This window comes from Mustela nigripes, chromosome 3, assembly GCF_022355385.1.
Source record: "Mustela nigripes isolate SB6536 chromosome 3, MUSNIG.SB6536, whole genome shotgun sequence".
Classification (NCBI taxonomy): Eukaryota; Metazoa; Chordata; class Mammalia; order Carnivora; family Mustelidae; genus Mustela; species Mustela nigripes.
This window is the reverse complement of record NC_081559.1, coordinates 167,005,823-167,022,912: the sequence shown is the minus strand read 5'-3', so window position 1 is coordinate 167,022,912 and position 17,090 is coordinate 167,005,823. Positions and strand designations below refer to the sequence as shown.

Genomic DNA, 17,090 nt, shown 5'->3' with positions numbered 1-17,090 from the left:
CTCTTTGGTTAGGTTTATTCCTAGGTATCTTATGGTTTTGGGTGCAATTGTAAATGGGATTGACTCCTTAATTTCTCTTTCTTCTGTCTTGTTGTTAGTGTAGAGAAATGCAACTGATTTCTGTGCATTGATTTTATATCCTGACACTTTACTGAACTCCTGTACAAGTTCTAGCAGTTTTGGAGTGGAGTCGTTTGGGTTTTCCACATCTAGTATCATATCATCTGCGAAGAGTAATAATTTGACTTCTTCTTGCCGATTTGGATGCCTTTAATTTCCTTTTGTTGTCTGATTGCTGAGGCTAGGGCCTCTAGTACTATGTTGAATAGCAGTGGTGATAATGGACATCTCTGCCGTGTTCCTGACCTTAGCGGAAAAGCTTTCAGTTTTTCTCCATTGAGAATGATATTTGCGGTGGGTTTTTCATAGATGGCTTTGATGATATTGAGGTATGTGTCCTCTATCCCTACACGTTGAAGAGTTTTGATCAGGAAGGGATGCTGTACTTTGTCAAAATCTTTTTCAGCATCTATTGAGAGTATCATATGGTTCTTGTTCTTTCTTTTATTGATGTGTTGTATCACATTGACTGATTTGCGGATGTTGAACCAACCTTGCAGCCCTGGAATAAATCCCACTTGGTCGTGGTGAATAATCCTTTTAATGTACTGTTGAATCCTATTGGCTAGTATTTTGTTGAGTATTTTCGCATCTGTGTTCATCAAGGATATTGGTCTATAGCTCTCTTTTTTGATAGGATCCTTGTCTGGTTTTGGGATCAAGGTGATGCTGGCCTCATAAAATGAGTTTGGAAGTTTTCCTTCCATTTCTATTTTTTGGAACAGTTTCAGGAGAATAGGAATTAGTTCTTCTTTAAATGTTTGGTAGAATTCCCCCGGGAAGCCGTCTGGCCCTGGGCTTTTGTTTGTTTGGAGATTTTTAATGACTGTTCAATCTCCTTACTGGTTATGGGTCTGTTCAGGCTTTCTATTTCTTCCTGGCTCAGTTGTGGTAGTTTATATGTTTCTAGGAATGCATCCATTTCTTCCAGATTGTCAAATTTATTGCCGTAGAGTTGCTCATAGTATGTTCTTATAATAGTTTGTATTTCTTTGGTGTTAGTTGTGATCTCTCCTCTTTCATTCATGATTTTATTTATTTGGGTCCTTTCTCTTTTCTTTTTGATAAGTCGGGCCAGGGGTTTATCAATTTTATTAATTCTTTCAAAGAACCAGCTCCTAGTTTCGTTGATTTGTTCTATTGTTTTTTTGGTTTCTATTTCATTGATTTCTGCTCTGATCTTTATGATTTCTCTTCTCCTGCTGGGCTTAGGGTTTCTTTCTTGTTCTTTCTCCAGCTCCTTTAGGTGTAGGGTTAGGTTGTGTACCTGAGACCTTTCTTGTTTCTTGAGAAAGGCTTGTACCGCTATATATTTTCCTCTCAGGACTGCCTTTGTTGTGTCCCACAGATTTTGAACCGTTGTATTTTCATTATCATTTGTTTCCATGATTTTTTTCAATTCTTCTTTAATTTCCCGGTTGACCCATTCATTCTTTAGAAGGATGCTGTTTAGTCTCCATGTATTTGGGTTCTTTTCAAACTTCCTTTTGTGGTTGAGTTCTAGCTTTAGAGCATTGTGGTCTGAAAATATGCAGGGAATGATCCCAATCTTTTGATACCGGTTGAGTCCTGATTTAGGACCGAGGATGTGATCTATTCTGGAGAATGTTCCATGTGCACTAGAGAAGAATGTGTATTCTGTTGCTTTGGGATGAAATATTCTGAATATATCTGTGATGTCCATCTGGTCCAGTGTGTCGTTTAAGGCCTTTATTTCCTTGCTGATCTTTTGCTTGGATGATCTGTTCATTTCAGTGAGGGGAGTGTTAACGTCCCCTACTATTATTGTATTATTGTTGATGTGTTTCTTTGATTTTGTTATTAATTGGTTTATATAGTTGGCTGCTCCCACGTTGGGGGCATAGATATTTAAAATTGTTAGATCTTCTTGTTGGACAGACCCTTTGAGTATGATATAGTGTCCTTCCTCATCTCTTATTATAGTCTTTGGCTTAAAATCTAATTGATCTGATATAAGGATTGCCACTCCTGCTTTCTTCTGATGTCCATTAGCATGGTAAATTCTTTTCCACCCCCTCACTTTAAATCTGGAGGTGTCTTCGGGCTTAAAATGAGTTTCTTGGAGGCAACATATAGATGGGTTTTGGTTTTTTATCCATTCTGATACCCTGTGTCTTTTGACAGGGGCATTTAGCCCATTAACATTCAGGGTAACTATTGAGAGATACGAATTTAGTGCCATCGTATTGCCTGTAAGGTGACTGTTACTGTATATGGTGTCTGTTCCTTTCTGATCTACCACTTGTAGACTCTCTCTTTGCTTAGAGGACCCCTTTCAAGATTTCCTGTAGAGCTGGTTTGGTGTTTGCAAATTCTTTCAGTTTTTGTTTGTCCTGGAAGCTTTTAATCTCTCCTTCTATTTTCAATGATAGCCTAGCTGGATATAGTATTCTTGGCTGCATGTTTTTCTCGTTTAATGCTCTGAAAATATCATGCCAGCTCTTTCTGGCCTGCCAGGTCTCTGTGGATAAGTCAGCTGCCAATCTAATATTTTTACCATTGTATGTTACAGACTTCTTTTCCCAGGCTGCTTTCAGGATTTTCTCTTTGTCACTGAGACTTGTAAATTTTACTATTAGGTGATGGGGTGTGGGCCTATTCTTATTAATTTTGAGGGGCATTCTCTGAACCTCCTGAATTTTGATGCTCGTTCCCTTTGCCATATTGGGGAAATTCTCCCCAATAATTCTGTCCAGTATACCTTCTGCTCCCCTCTCTCTTTCTTCTTCTGGAATCCCAATTATTCTAATGTTGTTTCGTCTTATGGTGTCCCTTATCTCTCGAATTCTCCCCTCGTGGTCCAGTAGCTGTTTGTCCCTCTTTTGCTCAGCTTCTTTATTCTCTGTCATTTGGTCTTCTATATCACTAATTCTTTCTTCTGCTTCATTTATCCTAGCAGTGAGAGCCTCCATTTTTTATTGCACCTCATTAATAGCTTTTTTGATTTCAATTTGGTTAGATTTTAGTTCTTTTATTTCTCCAGAAAGGGCTTTTATATCTCTCGAGAGGGTTTCTCTAATATCTTCCATGCCTTTTTCGAGCCCGGCTAGAACCTTGAGAATTGTCATTCTGAACTCTAGATCTGACATATTACCAATGTCTGTATTGATTAGGTCCCTAGCCTTCGGTACTGCCTCTTGTTCTTTTTTTTGTGTTGAATTTTTCCGTCTTGTCATTTTGTCCAGATAAGAGTATTTGAAGAAGCAAGTAAAATACTAAAAGGGTGGCAACAACCCCAGGAAAATATGCTTTAACCAAATTAGAAGAGATCCCAAATCGTGAGGGGAGAGAAAGGGGATAAAAAGAGGTTCAAAAAGGAAGAAAGAAAAAAAAAAGAGAAAAAAGGGAAAAAAAAGAAAAGAAAAGAATTTTAAAAAAAGAAAACAAATAAGAAAAATATAAAAAAGAAAATATATATATATTAGATAAACTAGTTAAAAAACATTAAAAAAGAAAAAGGTAAAAGTTAAAAAAAATTTTACCAGAAGGCGAGGAAAAAAACAAAAAATGAAAAAGAAAAAAATTAAATTAACTGCAAGACTAAAAAAAATCACAGGGAAAATGCCATGAGTTCCGTGCTTTGCTTTCTCCTCCTCTGGAATTCTGCTGCTCTCCTTGGTATTGAAACCGCACTCCTTGGTAGGTGAACTTGGTCTCGGCTGGATTTCTTGTTGATCTTCTGGGGGAGGGGCCTGTTGTAGTGATTCTCAAGTGTCTTTGCCCCAGGCGGAATTGCACCGCCCTTAACAGGGGCCGGGGTGAGTAATCCGCTCGGGGGTTTGCTTTCAGGAGCTTTTGTTCCCTGAGCGCTTTCCGTAGAGTTCCGGAGGACGGGAATACAAATGGTGGCCTCCTGGTCTCCGGCCCGGAGGAGCCGAGAGCCCAGGGCCCCACTCCTCTGTGCGCCCTCAGAGAACAGAGCCCAGTCACTCCCGTCTGCCTGACCTCCGGCCGCGCTCTGAGCTCACCGAGCCTGCGACCGGTTCAAGGTAACACGGAGCTGCGAGCTTACTGTCGGCTCTGTCTCTGTAGCCGGCTTTCCCGTTCCAATACCCGCAAGCTCTGCGACACTCAGACACCCCCGATCCTTCTGTGACCCTGCGGGACCTGAGGCCACGCTGACCCCGCGTGGGCTTCGCCCCGGTTTAGCCTCTGGAGCGATGTCCCTCAGCGGAACAGACTTTTAAAAGTCCTGATTTTGTGCGCCGTTGCTCCGCTGCTTGCTGGGAGCCGGCCCCTCCCCCCGGGGTCTATCTTCCCATCGCTTTGGATTCACTTCTCCGCTGGTCCTACCTTTCAGAAAGTGGTTGTTTTTCTGTTTCCAGAATTGCTGTTCTTCTTCTCTTCGATCTGCCGATGGATTTTCAGGTGTTTGCAATCTTCAGATAAGCTATCTAGCTGATCTCCGGCTAGCTGAAGTATTCTCAGCCTGCTACTTCTCTGCCATCTTGACTCCTCCCCCCCTTGCATGTTAATTTTTTCTATTCTTGGTTATACTTTGTTCCCTAAAGTTAATTCCTTTATTTTTAAGGTATTAGCTAGATTAGGAAATCCTTTATCACACAGAGTATAATGACAAGCTTAAAGGTAGTCCCTCTGAACCAACAAGAAAATCTCTATCAGTAAACTATGAATTGTAACCTTTAAATATTTACAATGTACATCTTATCATTATAATCTTACCACAATATTGATACACAATTTGGAAATACTCTTCATATTTTATTATCTCCATATTATTTGTTGGAGAGGAATGATACCTTCAGGGTAGAACTGATTGTGGCTATGTTAAAGCCTTGTTCTGAAGAGATTCCACATGAAGACATGAATGGAATGTTTGAATCACATTTAAAAAAAAAAAAGTTGAAAATAACTTAGCCAAGAAATATCTTCTTAGCCATTAAATATCTAAATATTTAAATAATATTAAATAAATACTTCTCCGAAAGTTAACAAAATATACATTTGGCCAACATCTTTATTGGGAAAGAGTTTGATATAATGGGTAAGACCTTGTATTGGGAATCAAGAGCCATGAATTCTAGACTTGGATCTGTAGTTATTTTCTGAATGACCTTGGGCAGGTTACTTCACTTTTCCATCTCAGGTCCTCAGAAGCAAAATGAGAAAATAAGGATTAACTCTTTCCAATTCCAAAACCTTTTTTTATTTGTATTCTCAATCATTGAAGTACTCCCATGTTATGTATGCATTTCAAGGACAAAGCAAATTAGTGTAGATTGAAAAGAATTCTTTTGAGTCTCCCACATAAATTTAAGCCTTGCATTTTTGTAGGTATTGCAGAACTTATTTTATTCTTTTCAGTGAAATGTTTTTCATTCCTGTGATCCTCTGGGCTGTATAGTCCTGGATAGAACCAGTAGCAGATGTGCTGAAATTCTAAGAGGAAAGTTATTTTTTATAGCAGTTTTGGACTGATCAAGGTAGAAAAAAGTATATATAAGGAATCCCTTGGCAGTTTCTACCCTCTTGAATTTGTAGCCTGGATTGCAAACTCAAGGTTTTAAGTGGTTTTATTTGTATTTTCAAATAATTTCTCCAATATGGGAATTATATTACTTTATCTAGACGATGATTTTTGTTGAGTCCTTTAGTTTTTTGGATTGTTGGTTATGAGATTTATCTCCCCGATCTATTCAACTCCAATCTCTTCTATTTTTTTTTATTTACCTGCAAATGATATGCAAGAATTTCTGTATTGTATGATGTCAGGAAAATTAAATAAAATATTAATAAAATAGACAATAAACCTTGTTCCCTAGGCCGGCCAACTGATCTTGGAAAAGGATGCTGTGTTGTCACTGATAAGTGTAGTCTGTGGGCTCCGAGAACTAGTTTCTCTGCCTACAATTTTGATAGCTGCCACTAGGTGACAGTAAACCTTGATTTCATAGAACTCATCTTGGATGAATAACAAACTGAGGGTTTAATGAAAATTACAAGATTTATTTAATTATACTTTTTGAGTAGAAAATTCAAAATTGTCACAATGACAATATGAAATATTTATTACCCTCTAATTTATACAATAACTTTTTCTTTCTAGATGACTTACTTCTTTTAAGAACCTTTACCCATTTCAACATAAACATCTTAAAACCATTTAAAAAAAATTATGCCAAGTATCAATAAGTATCAAAATTAAATGCATCAACCACAAATCCCATGTTAGTAGTAGCATCATAGAATTCAACTTTAATATTAAATATTTAGCCAAATATTTAAAATATTTGCAAAGTGCTTGGATTTACCTCTTGGTGCTAATATCACAAATGCCAGTGTTGATGCTGGTCTGTTTATTCTAGTGAAAGAGTAAAAAGTGCTTTTTCCTTATGTGGCTCAGTCAGGAGTTCAACTAAACAGCTGTATATAAATTATTTTAATTTTATTCATTTTTAGGCTGTCAATGAAAAACAATTTCCTTTCCCTTGCATACCCTTATAATCAATGGTAGAGAGAATTTTCTAAATACGAAGATCAGAAGTCATTATATAAAAATTTGGAGGTCACATTATTGTTATAAACTAACTATTTTAATGAACTCTTCTTTAAAGTAACAGATGCAATTAAAGATCCAGTGAATAGTTTATACCTATTTATAATCTGATTCTTAAAGTACACCTGTATCCTTAGCAGAAGAATTATATCTGAATGTTGTATGCTTCTTTGACATCTCCTAATCTAGAAGACATGCTGACTGTAAGAAACGTTAATTTAGTATTTCTTTGACTTGTTAAAAAACAATAATTTTAGGGGATGTGGGTGGCTCAGTCAGAAGAATCTGACTCTTGATTTTGGCTCAGGTCATTATCTCAGGGTCCTAAGATGGAGCCATGCGTCAGGTTCCGTGTTCTGCACAGAGTCTACTTGGAATTGTCTCCCTCTCTTTCCCTCTGCCCCTCCCACTGCTATCTCTCTCTGTCTCAAATAAATAAATAAATCTTTTGAAAAAATAAAAATATAATAATTTCAAACATGCAGTTGTCTAATATCCAAAATTATTTTATTTCTTAAGTAGATATGGTTTTGCTTTAACCAACATAACTTCACTAAAACTACTTTCTTAAAAGTTGTTATAATTATTTTGAAATCAGGGTCTGCATTTGTTTGTTTGTCCAGCCTAGCCATGAAACATTTATCATGTTACCAATATTTCCCAAATACGATTCAGTTGTTTCCATACTTCAGTGTCCATATAATCAATTTGGGTGTTTGTTTAAAGTGCAGATTTCTGGGTTCCATATCCAGAGATTCTGATCTTAGGATAGGACCTACGTCTCAGTTCCACCAACTACACCCAGGTGACGATGCAGAACTAACACTTTCATGACTCTAAAAGGAGATCCCATGCTTTCTGGTTCTGTGATGCTAATAGTTTAGAAGACAGAAGAAAACATAACATAGTTGACTTAAAACAAAAGTTGCAGCTTTGGTATGTTTTGGTATGTATTTTTTTTTTAACCAAAGAATTGTGGACCTTTTAGAAAAATGATGGCGCTATGGATCCTCTCCCCAGAATAACTGGAAAAAAAAAAAAAGAAAAGAAAACTAAATTTTGCTTATATTTCTGTGTGATTCAGTTCCACATCCAAAGTCTTGTGTAAGAACACTTAGAATTAGGCTCTATTTGGGCAGTAAAGAAAAGTGGTCTATTCAGCTGGGGTTGAAAATGGATGGGATACACTGGAGGAGATTGAAGGGGACCAGAAAGACTTCATAGAGGAAATCCTTGGGGATTTGTGAAATATGACTGGGTACTCCTGAGGCAAGTATGAAGGATAATGGCGGAAGGAGAAAAGTCTTGAGATTCCAGCAATGAGGAGCAAGGTGGACTTGCAGAAGTTGAAGAAGGAAGTGCCTTGTTAGACAAGAGCAAATAAGCTGTATGTGGGAGTTCAGTGTGCTACAGAAAATAGAGAGCCATGTTCCATGATAGGAGCTTGGACACTAACTTATACTAATTTTGAAGAGCAATAAGCACAGTGATGATTTTGGTCAACTGAAGAATCTGCTTATGCACACTAAAGCCTTATTTGCAGAACTTATATTAACACATTATCCAAGTATAACAAGAGAAAGTATTTCCTTTTCAGGGAAAAAATAAAAAAAACAACCCTCAGACAATGCCTCTCAATGGTTTTCAACATTCTACCCACCCTTTCCCCTCTTTCTGTCTTCCCCTAGGGGGATGCTGGAAAGAAAATTTCTTGCTGCTCCCTAAACAGAAATTAAAATGAGAACAGATCTACTTCCCTTGAACTTGCTTATACTAAAAAAATCACCAATTTCAAACACAAGTTTAACAAGGTCTTGACTTAATTTTTGATAAAAAAGCAAACCAATAAACTTTCTGAAATGGCCATAGACCTGATCTTTTAGGCACCAGAATGGTGTCTAGTCAATGAGCCACTCACTTGGAGCTGACTCTGTCAGCCACATGTGACACCAAGGGAATTGAAATATGTTTAAGGGACCGTTTGTATATTTTACAGAGGTCTAGTGCCATGTAGTTCATCTTGGCACTCTTTTTTTTCTTTTTTATGTATTCTTAGAAAATGGGATGAATACTAGAAAACTTTATTTTATTTAGAACTAAAACTAGGGAGTTAGTACAATGTGTATTTCTAAATTATAAGGAAGTATGGTTTCATTGTCACAGATCTCATGAAAGTTATTTTATATGCACAGAATAGAGTGTACTCTCAGCGTTACGCAAAGGCAAAGAAATAATAGTATGTGAATTCTCTGTTTTCTTTAAAGGAAGAATTTCTCATGAGCTTTGAACACAGGCAATCTTCACATCATTGAGAAGCACTGAAAACTATTTTTTTCTTGAGTTTGAAACAGGGATAGCTGGTAGCAATGTTTCCAGTGTCAAGAGCTTGAGACCTGGGGGATTGATAAACTCAATTTTACAAAGTCCTACATTATGTTAATATTTCTAAATTAAGAGGGAGACAGTTTTCTGAAGTTTCTCATATTTGAGCTGCATTTTCCGTAACTGGAAATTTATCTTTCTTAATCAGCACAGATTCCCATGACCATCACTATCTCAAGCATTTTTCACACTTGTACATCATCCCCCGCCTTCATTTTAAAGTGTACCACTGAGTGACCTTAAATACAGTCACAGTGTTATGCAGCCATCACCACTCTCCAGTAACACTGGGGCGCCTGGGTGGCTCAGTGGGTTAAAGCCTCTGCCTTTGGCTCAGGTCATGATCTCAGGGTCCTGGGATGGAGCCCTGCATCAGGCTCTCTGCGCAGCAGCGAGCCTGCTTTCCCCTTTCTCTCTCTGCCTGCCTCTCTGCCTACTTGTGATCTCTGTCTGTCAAATAAATAAATAAAATCTTAAAAGAAATGAATAACATATCTACCTTAGGGCATCTGAAGCTAAAAAATAAGTAAGATAATGCACTCCTTCTTAGCATAATGGCTAATTCAATATACAGAAATTCTGCTGATTCCTCAATGATCCAATGTAGGCTGAGAACAAATGACACCAATTCAGAAAGAGAATGTGATGAAGAAACTTTTGGGAAGGAAGGATGGGATTTACAGGATGAGTTGTCTTGGTTGGTCTTTTCAAGGATTTTCCCAAGTATCGATTATGGGTAAAGAAAAGGAAAAAAGATCGCATGCTGGATTCAGCCAATAAAGTACCCTATTATATGGCAAGAGAAATAGGATTCTCAAAAGATTGGAATTTTAATTTACAAAGAATAAATATTTAAACTAAAAGATCATTATTCAGGCATCTGGGCTCAAAATAAAGTAGACCTTTCTGAATTCAAATCAGAAAAAAAATGTCCATGGGGCTTGAATTATGAAACTCAATTATAAAGTTAAAATGGTATTACATATAAGCCTTCTCTTGAGATGAGTAAAACTTAAATTCTAAACAGTTTTAACTCTTAGTTCATAATTGACTCAGTGATATTTATTGAATGTCTGTTTTGTATATAATATATGGAGTCTACAAAGATGACAGATGTGAATACATACTTATTAGGACTGACAATATGGTAAGGAAGGAAAAGCACATACATAAATAATGATAAAAAGAAGCACATATATAAATAATAATGGGCAAATTGAGATGTGCAACAAGAGAAGCAATTTATCTGTGCAATGACAAGTTAGAGGAGAAAGAAGAGAGGAGGCTTCCTGTGTAATATTTGGGATTGTCTTGAAGGATGGTTCATTTTGGACTTGTGAAGATAGGGAGAAAGGGACCAAATCAGTAAAGCTCTGTTCATTTAAAAGAAAAAGATGCACTTGGACAATCCGGAACTAGAGAGAGCAAAATGTTTGTGTCAAAGATGTTATTCTGAAAAAAATATAGAAAATATTATTTAGCTAAAGATAATTTTACTATATTAGCAAAATCCAATATAGGAGTCAAGTCTCCTCTAAAATAAATCTATCTTCTTTTCTTTATCTCAAGTTTTCCAATCTTAGTAGTTTCCTCTAGAGCTCTGCATACTAACAAACAGGACATTTTAAGCATAAAAGAATTTCAGCTTCAAATACTAATACAATAAAAGGACTAAAAATCTATCTCAAATTCTTAGTATCCACATAAGTTCATTGCCTGCCTTTTTACTTGGCATTCCCAGAACATTCAAATGACTGATGGAAACCCTTTTCTTTTTTATCTGTTTTTATTTTTTATGTTAGATAACCTCAAAATGTAATTGTGCTGTGGATTTCATAACCCTTTAATTGAAAATATCCTCATCATCCGTCTCCAAGAATCCATGTTCTCAACACAGCCTCCAAAGCTAGTCTCTAACACTAAAATTTTTGAGCAGTTCAGCATCTCCTGAATTTTTCTCTTACCCTCTTTCCAACAGTACTAATTATTTGTATATTTACCAATGATGCCTTTATAGCACCAAACAAATGCTTAATTTTGCTGAAAGTCTAGAACACTCTTTTGTCTATGTGTGGTTTGACAAGAGAAAATTATCTTTATTTTCAGCAGAAGGTGCCACCTGTATGATTTAAACTCCGTTCTAAAAGACATGTTCTGCTAGCCCTCTTTGCTGATGGTGCCCAGCTCTTTTGAAGAGGAAGGGAGGGCGGTTAGAGCAGAGTCAACCCTGGAGCAGCAGCAACCAAGAGACAGCCGTGTGGGGAAACTCTGTCAGATTGAGTCATTGCTACTAGGCTTTGAAAGAAAACCATGGGGGTCATTTTGTATTTTCTTCAAGTGATTGTTAGAAAGACAAACTAGTTCCATATGGTGGCAGGGAGAGAGCTCAGAGCCAGAATGGGAATCTGCTGTATGAGATCTCCTCAGCTTGTCAGTCTGAAAGACCTTAAAGTTCAGATATCTGAGAGTCTTTCTACTGTTTAAAAGAGCCAAGGCCAAGCTTCAATTTGTCATACATACAACTCCCACTGCCTTGGGTAATGAAAGAGACTCTTGCTTCCCTAAATACAGTAAAGATGTAAAAATGGTGAGAAGTATGGCAGTCTCTTAAGTAGACAAATTTAGAAACCAGACTCACGACCCTGGACTGCCTATTTTAAAGAAGTCATAGAACCACTTGTCATGATTCATAGGATATCAGCATTTTGAAGTCTGTTCTTTCATAAAAGAACTCACAATTGTCCTACATTTATTAAGAAATATGATTTGGCCTTTGTGGTTATATAAATTTTTATAAGTGAAAAAAAGAATAACTATATTTTCTTTGAGGATGACTAGGGAATCTTGACCAATTTCAACATGCACTTATCTGTTTTATTTTTCCTGAAGATGCTAACTGAAAAGATCATAATGGCTGACATTCTTTATAGACAATGACCAAATCATGCAAGAAGATGTGGGATTTTTATCCTCATTAATTAGGAAAAAAGGGTTTAAAAAGGTGAATACCATGATTTTACTTTGTGGCTGCCTTTTTGATCACATCTTCTTTGGAGTTTTTGTCTTATTTGGAGGTTTTGTTTGTTTGGTTGGATTTTTTTTTTTTTTAATCTTCCATATTTCTGTCCCTATGCCAAATACTTTACTCTGGAATAACGTTTGGTTTTTATCTCCCAACACATCATCCTTCATGCAAGCTGCATCTATACGAGCTGAACACAAGAAATAGATGTCCAGGATTCCCATGGTGTTATTTTGGGGCAGTATTTTCTCTGATGACTCACACTTCAAGTTTCCTTTCACCATATTCAGATACAAGGCCAACTTTTGCCCTTCTGTATATCAACTTTTCTTTCTAAAGTGAAATTTCATTAGCAGAATAGAGGAAGCCATAGATAATTAAAGTAAAGACATTAGAAATTAGAACCACTATTTAAAAGAACCACATAAATATTCCACTTGAGCCTCAATTCAAACAAATTTTCTTATCTAATTAGAAAAAATACTTGGCATTAGTGAATGGCTAGCTCTTAGTTTGCCTTTATCAAATAACCTGCTAGAATTGTTGGCTTTTGGTCAATAATTGCTACTCTGTACTAGCTAAATAATTCCTAAGAAATAATGAGCCCTTTGACTATTCAGATGACCTATCTTTGACTACATAGTTGCTCCCAAAATCTTTGTGGGATTCCACAGAAGCATAGTTGTCCTCATATGTAAATTTCTTAAAATTGTGTGAGAAAAATTATTTTTTATGAAACGCAATCTCTATTCCCCCTATTTCAATTTCATAGAAAATTACTATCCGTGGGTGCCTCTTCCCTATAAGAGCATGAGCAGCTCCCCTATGGCATGCTAAGGATATAGACTCAGGGGAAATGAATACTCTGTATGTAAATTACAATTTCTGCTCAGTCTTATACAGTGAAAGTCCTCTAAATATTGGTCTTTTCTACTCGTTTCTTTTTCATTGAAATATAATTAACATATAACATTATGTTAGCTTTAGGTGTATAACACAATGGCTTAATATATGTATATATTGCACAATGGAACTTCCAGGAATGGGGACAGCACATGCAGATATACAGAGAAGTGAGAGTGTGTTGTTTTAAGAGAACAAGTAATTGATAAGCCTGGACTATTAGATACATGGACAGGAAATAAGCAATGAGAACTGTGGGTGGTTGGGTGGTGTGGGAAAAAGTAGAGGAGGGTAAGATCTTCATAGTCCTTGTAAATCTCAGTAAGGAATCTAGACTTTATCTCTCATGTGTTGGGAGAACAACTGAGGGTTTTTAACCGTAGTAGAGGAACAATGAGATACATGTTTTTGAATGAGTCACTTTGGACCATAGATTTTAGGTGAAAAAGGAAGGAGCAAGACTTAAGGCAGTGAGACCAGTTGTCAGGCTTCTGTAATAACTCAGAGAAGAGCTGCCAGAACTAGAAGACTGAGCTTCTAATGTTGATTAAAAGGATCTGGAAAAATGTCTCTTCTTACTTACAAACTATAACATAGAGCAATAATGAAGATCATGGAGGTAAAGGTCAGGAAAAGATTGTTGATGTTTATTCTACACGCTTGCATACATACTTAGAGATATATGAAAGCACCCTTAAACTTGTAACAATTGATGATATAGTCATACAGTAACTTCCAAATGATGTTGGAGAAGAATAAGAAGTGGCATGGGAAAATGGTCATACAATTACATATGGAAAGCATGGTATAAAGAAATCTTTTGAGTATGATCTCATTTTAATTTGTATTTGTACATGAAGACAAATTGTTTTGGAAGGTGTAAAACTCATGTAAGTTATTACTTCTAAAGAGATAGAGGAGACAGACCTGTGGGCAACTTCCTGTGCATTGTTCAAAAATTTTATAGGAATATGATCAGACATTATACTTAAAAATATATATACTTAAAAATAGGTAATATTAGATAATATTTTCAATTTGGAGTGGGGAAAAAAAAGGACAAAACTAAATGCATATACACCATAATGTCAAAAGTAGTTGTATTCAGAGATGATTTTGGGGTTGCTGTTTATTTTCTTTTTTACGCTTTTCTCTACTTTCTAAAGTTGTATTTGGGTATTCCAATTGCCATGGCAACACAAAAAAAAAAAAAACATTGTAAACTATAAGGCTTATGCGATAACCCTCTTGTGAAGGGATAAAAGTATGAAATATATCCACCACATAGTAGTCACTCACTTAATATCAACTGAACATTTGTGCTGAAAATGAAGCTGTAGAAAACAATGTGTTCTGGAATCTCTTTCCTCATCAATGAACTTAAAGCTGCTATAGAGATAATGGTTTGACTTACCTTTTGAAAAAAAAAATAAGGAAAGGCATCACAAATCATAGAGAAGCCAAGAATCAGAGTTGGAATAAGCATCGCTCATCCAAGAGCACCTGTGGGCTAAACTCAGCCAGTCCCATAGGAGTGGAGATTTCAAGCCTGCAGACTCACAGCTATTTAATTTTGGAATTGTTCATCTTCTTCCCCCAACTGATTCTGTGTTCACCAAATAAGCAACTTTTCAATTACAATTTGGCTTTCTGTGTGAAACTCTCTCTAAGAAGACCTGATCCTGGACCCCACAGTGTCTCAGTTTTTACTGTAAATGGAGAACTGACAAAAAGCCTCCTTAGCTTTGCAAGTGTGTGTCTATCTCGAAAGGCTGAGAAACTGGTCAAATCTGAAAGGCTGTAAATTCACCCAGGTAACTTGTCCCAGGTTCCCACTGGTGACCTCCCATCTTTCTTTTCCCTGATGAAACTCACCCACATGTGGGCTGCCTGTAACCTGAAATGTAAATCCACACAAAAATTCTACAATTTTCTATCACCAGTGACTTTTAGCCTGCCTCTGAGAGTCTTAAAATACAAGCATGTGTATGATAATATAGCTTTAGAGGTTTCCTTCAACTTACTGTTAACCACAGGTTCTATTAATCATTGAAAAACAACAAAACCTGAGGAGGACTTAATTGTATATTTTGCTCTGACTCAAAAATCTCTGCAGATTATCTGTAAAATGTTTTGGCAGAGCATACAATAGTACTGTTATTTGCTTAAACTAATACCAGCTTCACAAAATAATAGGGAGACCTTTACATATACTTAGGTGCAAACACAAGTCAAATATATATGTGAAAAAATAAAATCCAAATATTAATTGACCTGTATTATTATGTTAAATAATAATGTAAAATTTGTTCAGAGCTGGCCCAGGTCCTAGTAGTGTCTCCCTCATACAAAGATATTAACTATTTTGTGGATGGATAAGATTCATAAATAAGACTCGGGCACAGAAGTGGTGTCTGATTCTTTTCATAGTCTGATTCTATTGCTGGATGATTTTGATGAATGAGAACCACGTTAGGTGGAATTAAAAAGAAGGGTAGGGTCTCAACCAGAGAAGGCCTTGAATATCAAAGTGACACTTCTGACAACCTTAGTTTAGTTATTCTGACCCCTGAGGAGCCACTGAAGGACCTGAGCAAGTTTGCATTTGTTCGAAGTATCCAGATGGCTGTGAAAGTAGAATAGAGGATCAATAAGAAGTGACGAGACATCAGGGAACTACTGTTGGCATTGATCATGATTTGTCCACTAGTTTTTAAATTCTAGACCAGAATTCTTCAATATGCAAAGAGTAGTATGAGATACTAATTGAGAATATAAATTCATAGGCCTAGTGCAAAAGCCTTTTCCACAAATAACCAGATTATTTTCTATATGTGCAACTGTTGGAGAGTCTGTGATCTAGGTTAATGTAAATTTTATATAAGAAATGTTTCTAGAGAGTAAGGTAGGTTAAGTTCTTTGAAGAATGCCATAGTTGAGATTAAACAGTTAGCATTTTGAACGTAATTTTAGGGATAAACTAGAATGTAAGCCCCTTATGGGCATGGCTCTTTGTCTGATATATCTTAAGTACTTAGAACAATTTCTGTTGTATAATATATGCTCAACAAACATTTGTTCAGAGAATGTATACTGATTAAGAACTTGGATTTTAAAGTCAATCAGCCAAATTCCAGCTTATTTATCTCCTCTAAATCTTAGCATACTAAATTGGTATATTGAGGCCTAGATGACAAATTTAATATAAAATTAAATTAAATAATAACTAGAAAGAATTTAGCAGAGTGTTTGGCACAGAGCAAGTCCTCAATCAATGAGAATTATTATTAGTATTGCTATTAAGAGTAATGTTTATGACATCATCACTATTATTGAATAGTGATGATGTCATAAACATAACATTAACATAATTATATGCTGTAATTATATATATATATATTTTATATGCTGTAATGATGCTCTACAAGGTATTGTATTTTCTCTTTGGAGATTAATACCTGTGGTAATAAAATAAGCCCATTTTCCTTTTGTGGATCGTGCACTATCAGAGAACCATATGCATTATGAAATAAACACCGAGCACACAAGCCATAGAGAATTTTACTAGGATTTAGAGTCCTTTCTTGCCTTCTCTCTCTTTCTTTTCTCCTTCCTTCCTTCCTTCCTCTCTCTCTCTCTCTCACTCTCTCTTTCTTTCTCAGGTCTTATAGTAGTTTGTTAGAAGGGTTGAGTACAAAGAAGGGAGAAAATTATGAAAAAGGCAAAAATTCAACAAACTGGTCTTCTGGGTTCTGTTATTCTGTTGGATGGCTTATCTTTTCCTTTTTTTTTTTTTTTTTTTTTTTTAAATTTCAGGTTGTATTTAAAGGGTCACACTGGGACCGCAGGAAAACAGAGCAGCCTGATCTTACATGGTGCTGATTTCAGCACTAAAGATGCAGATAATGACAACTGTATGTGCAAATGTGCCCTCATGCTAACAGGAGGTAAGTCCTATGGGGCTGTTCTCTAAGTTATGTTTCATTGGTTTGAGGCTTGAAGTTTCTTATCTTTGAGAAAGAACTGTGATCTTCTGGTCAGGAAACTTCAGAGCAAGACCCTAGAGATCATTTTGTTCTGCCCACTAATCTACCATGTGCTCTTGTGCAAGACATTGCTAGCATA

General features: G+C 36.3%; 1 protein-coding gene across 2 annotated transcripts in view; it reads left to right on the top strand.

The window, feature by feature from the left end:
• Window positions 1–17,090, top strand: part of ANGPT1 (angiopoietin 1) — a 251,353-nt gene that overhangs the window by 219,904 nt on the left and 14,359 nt on the right. For both annotated transcript variants that reach the window (XM_059395044.1, XM_059395045.1), the window contains exon 8: window positions 16,782–16,912. In XM_059395044.1, the coding sequence (XP_059251027.1) occupies window positions 16,782–16,912 (131 nt within the window). The remainder of the gene's footprint in view (window positions 1–16,781; window positions 16,913–17,090) is intronic.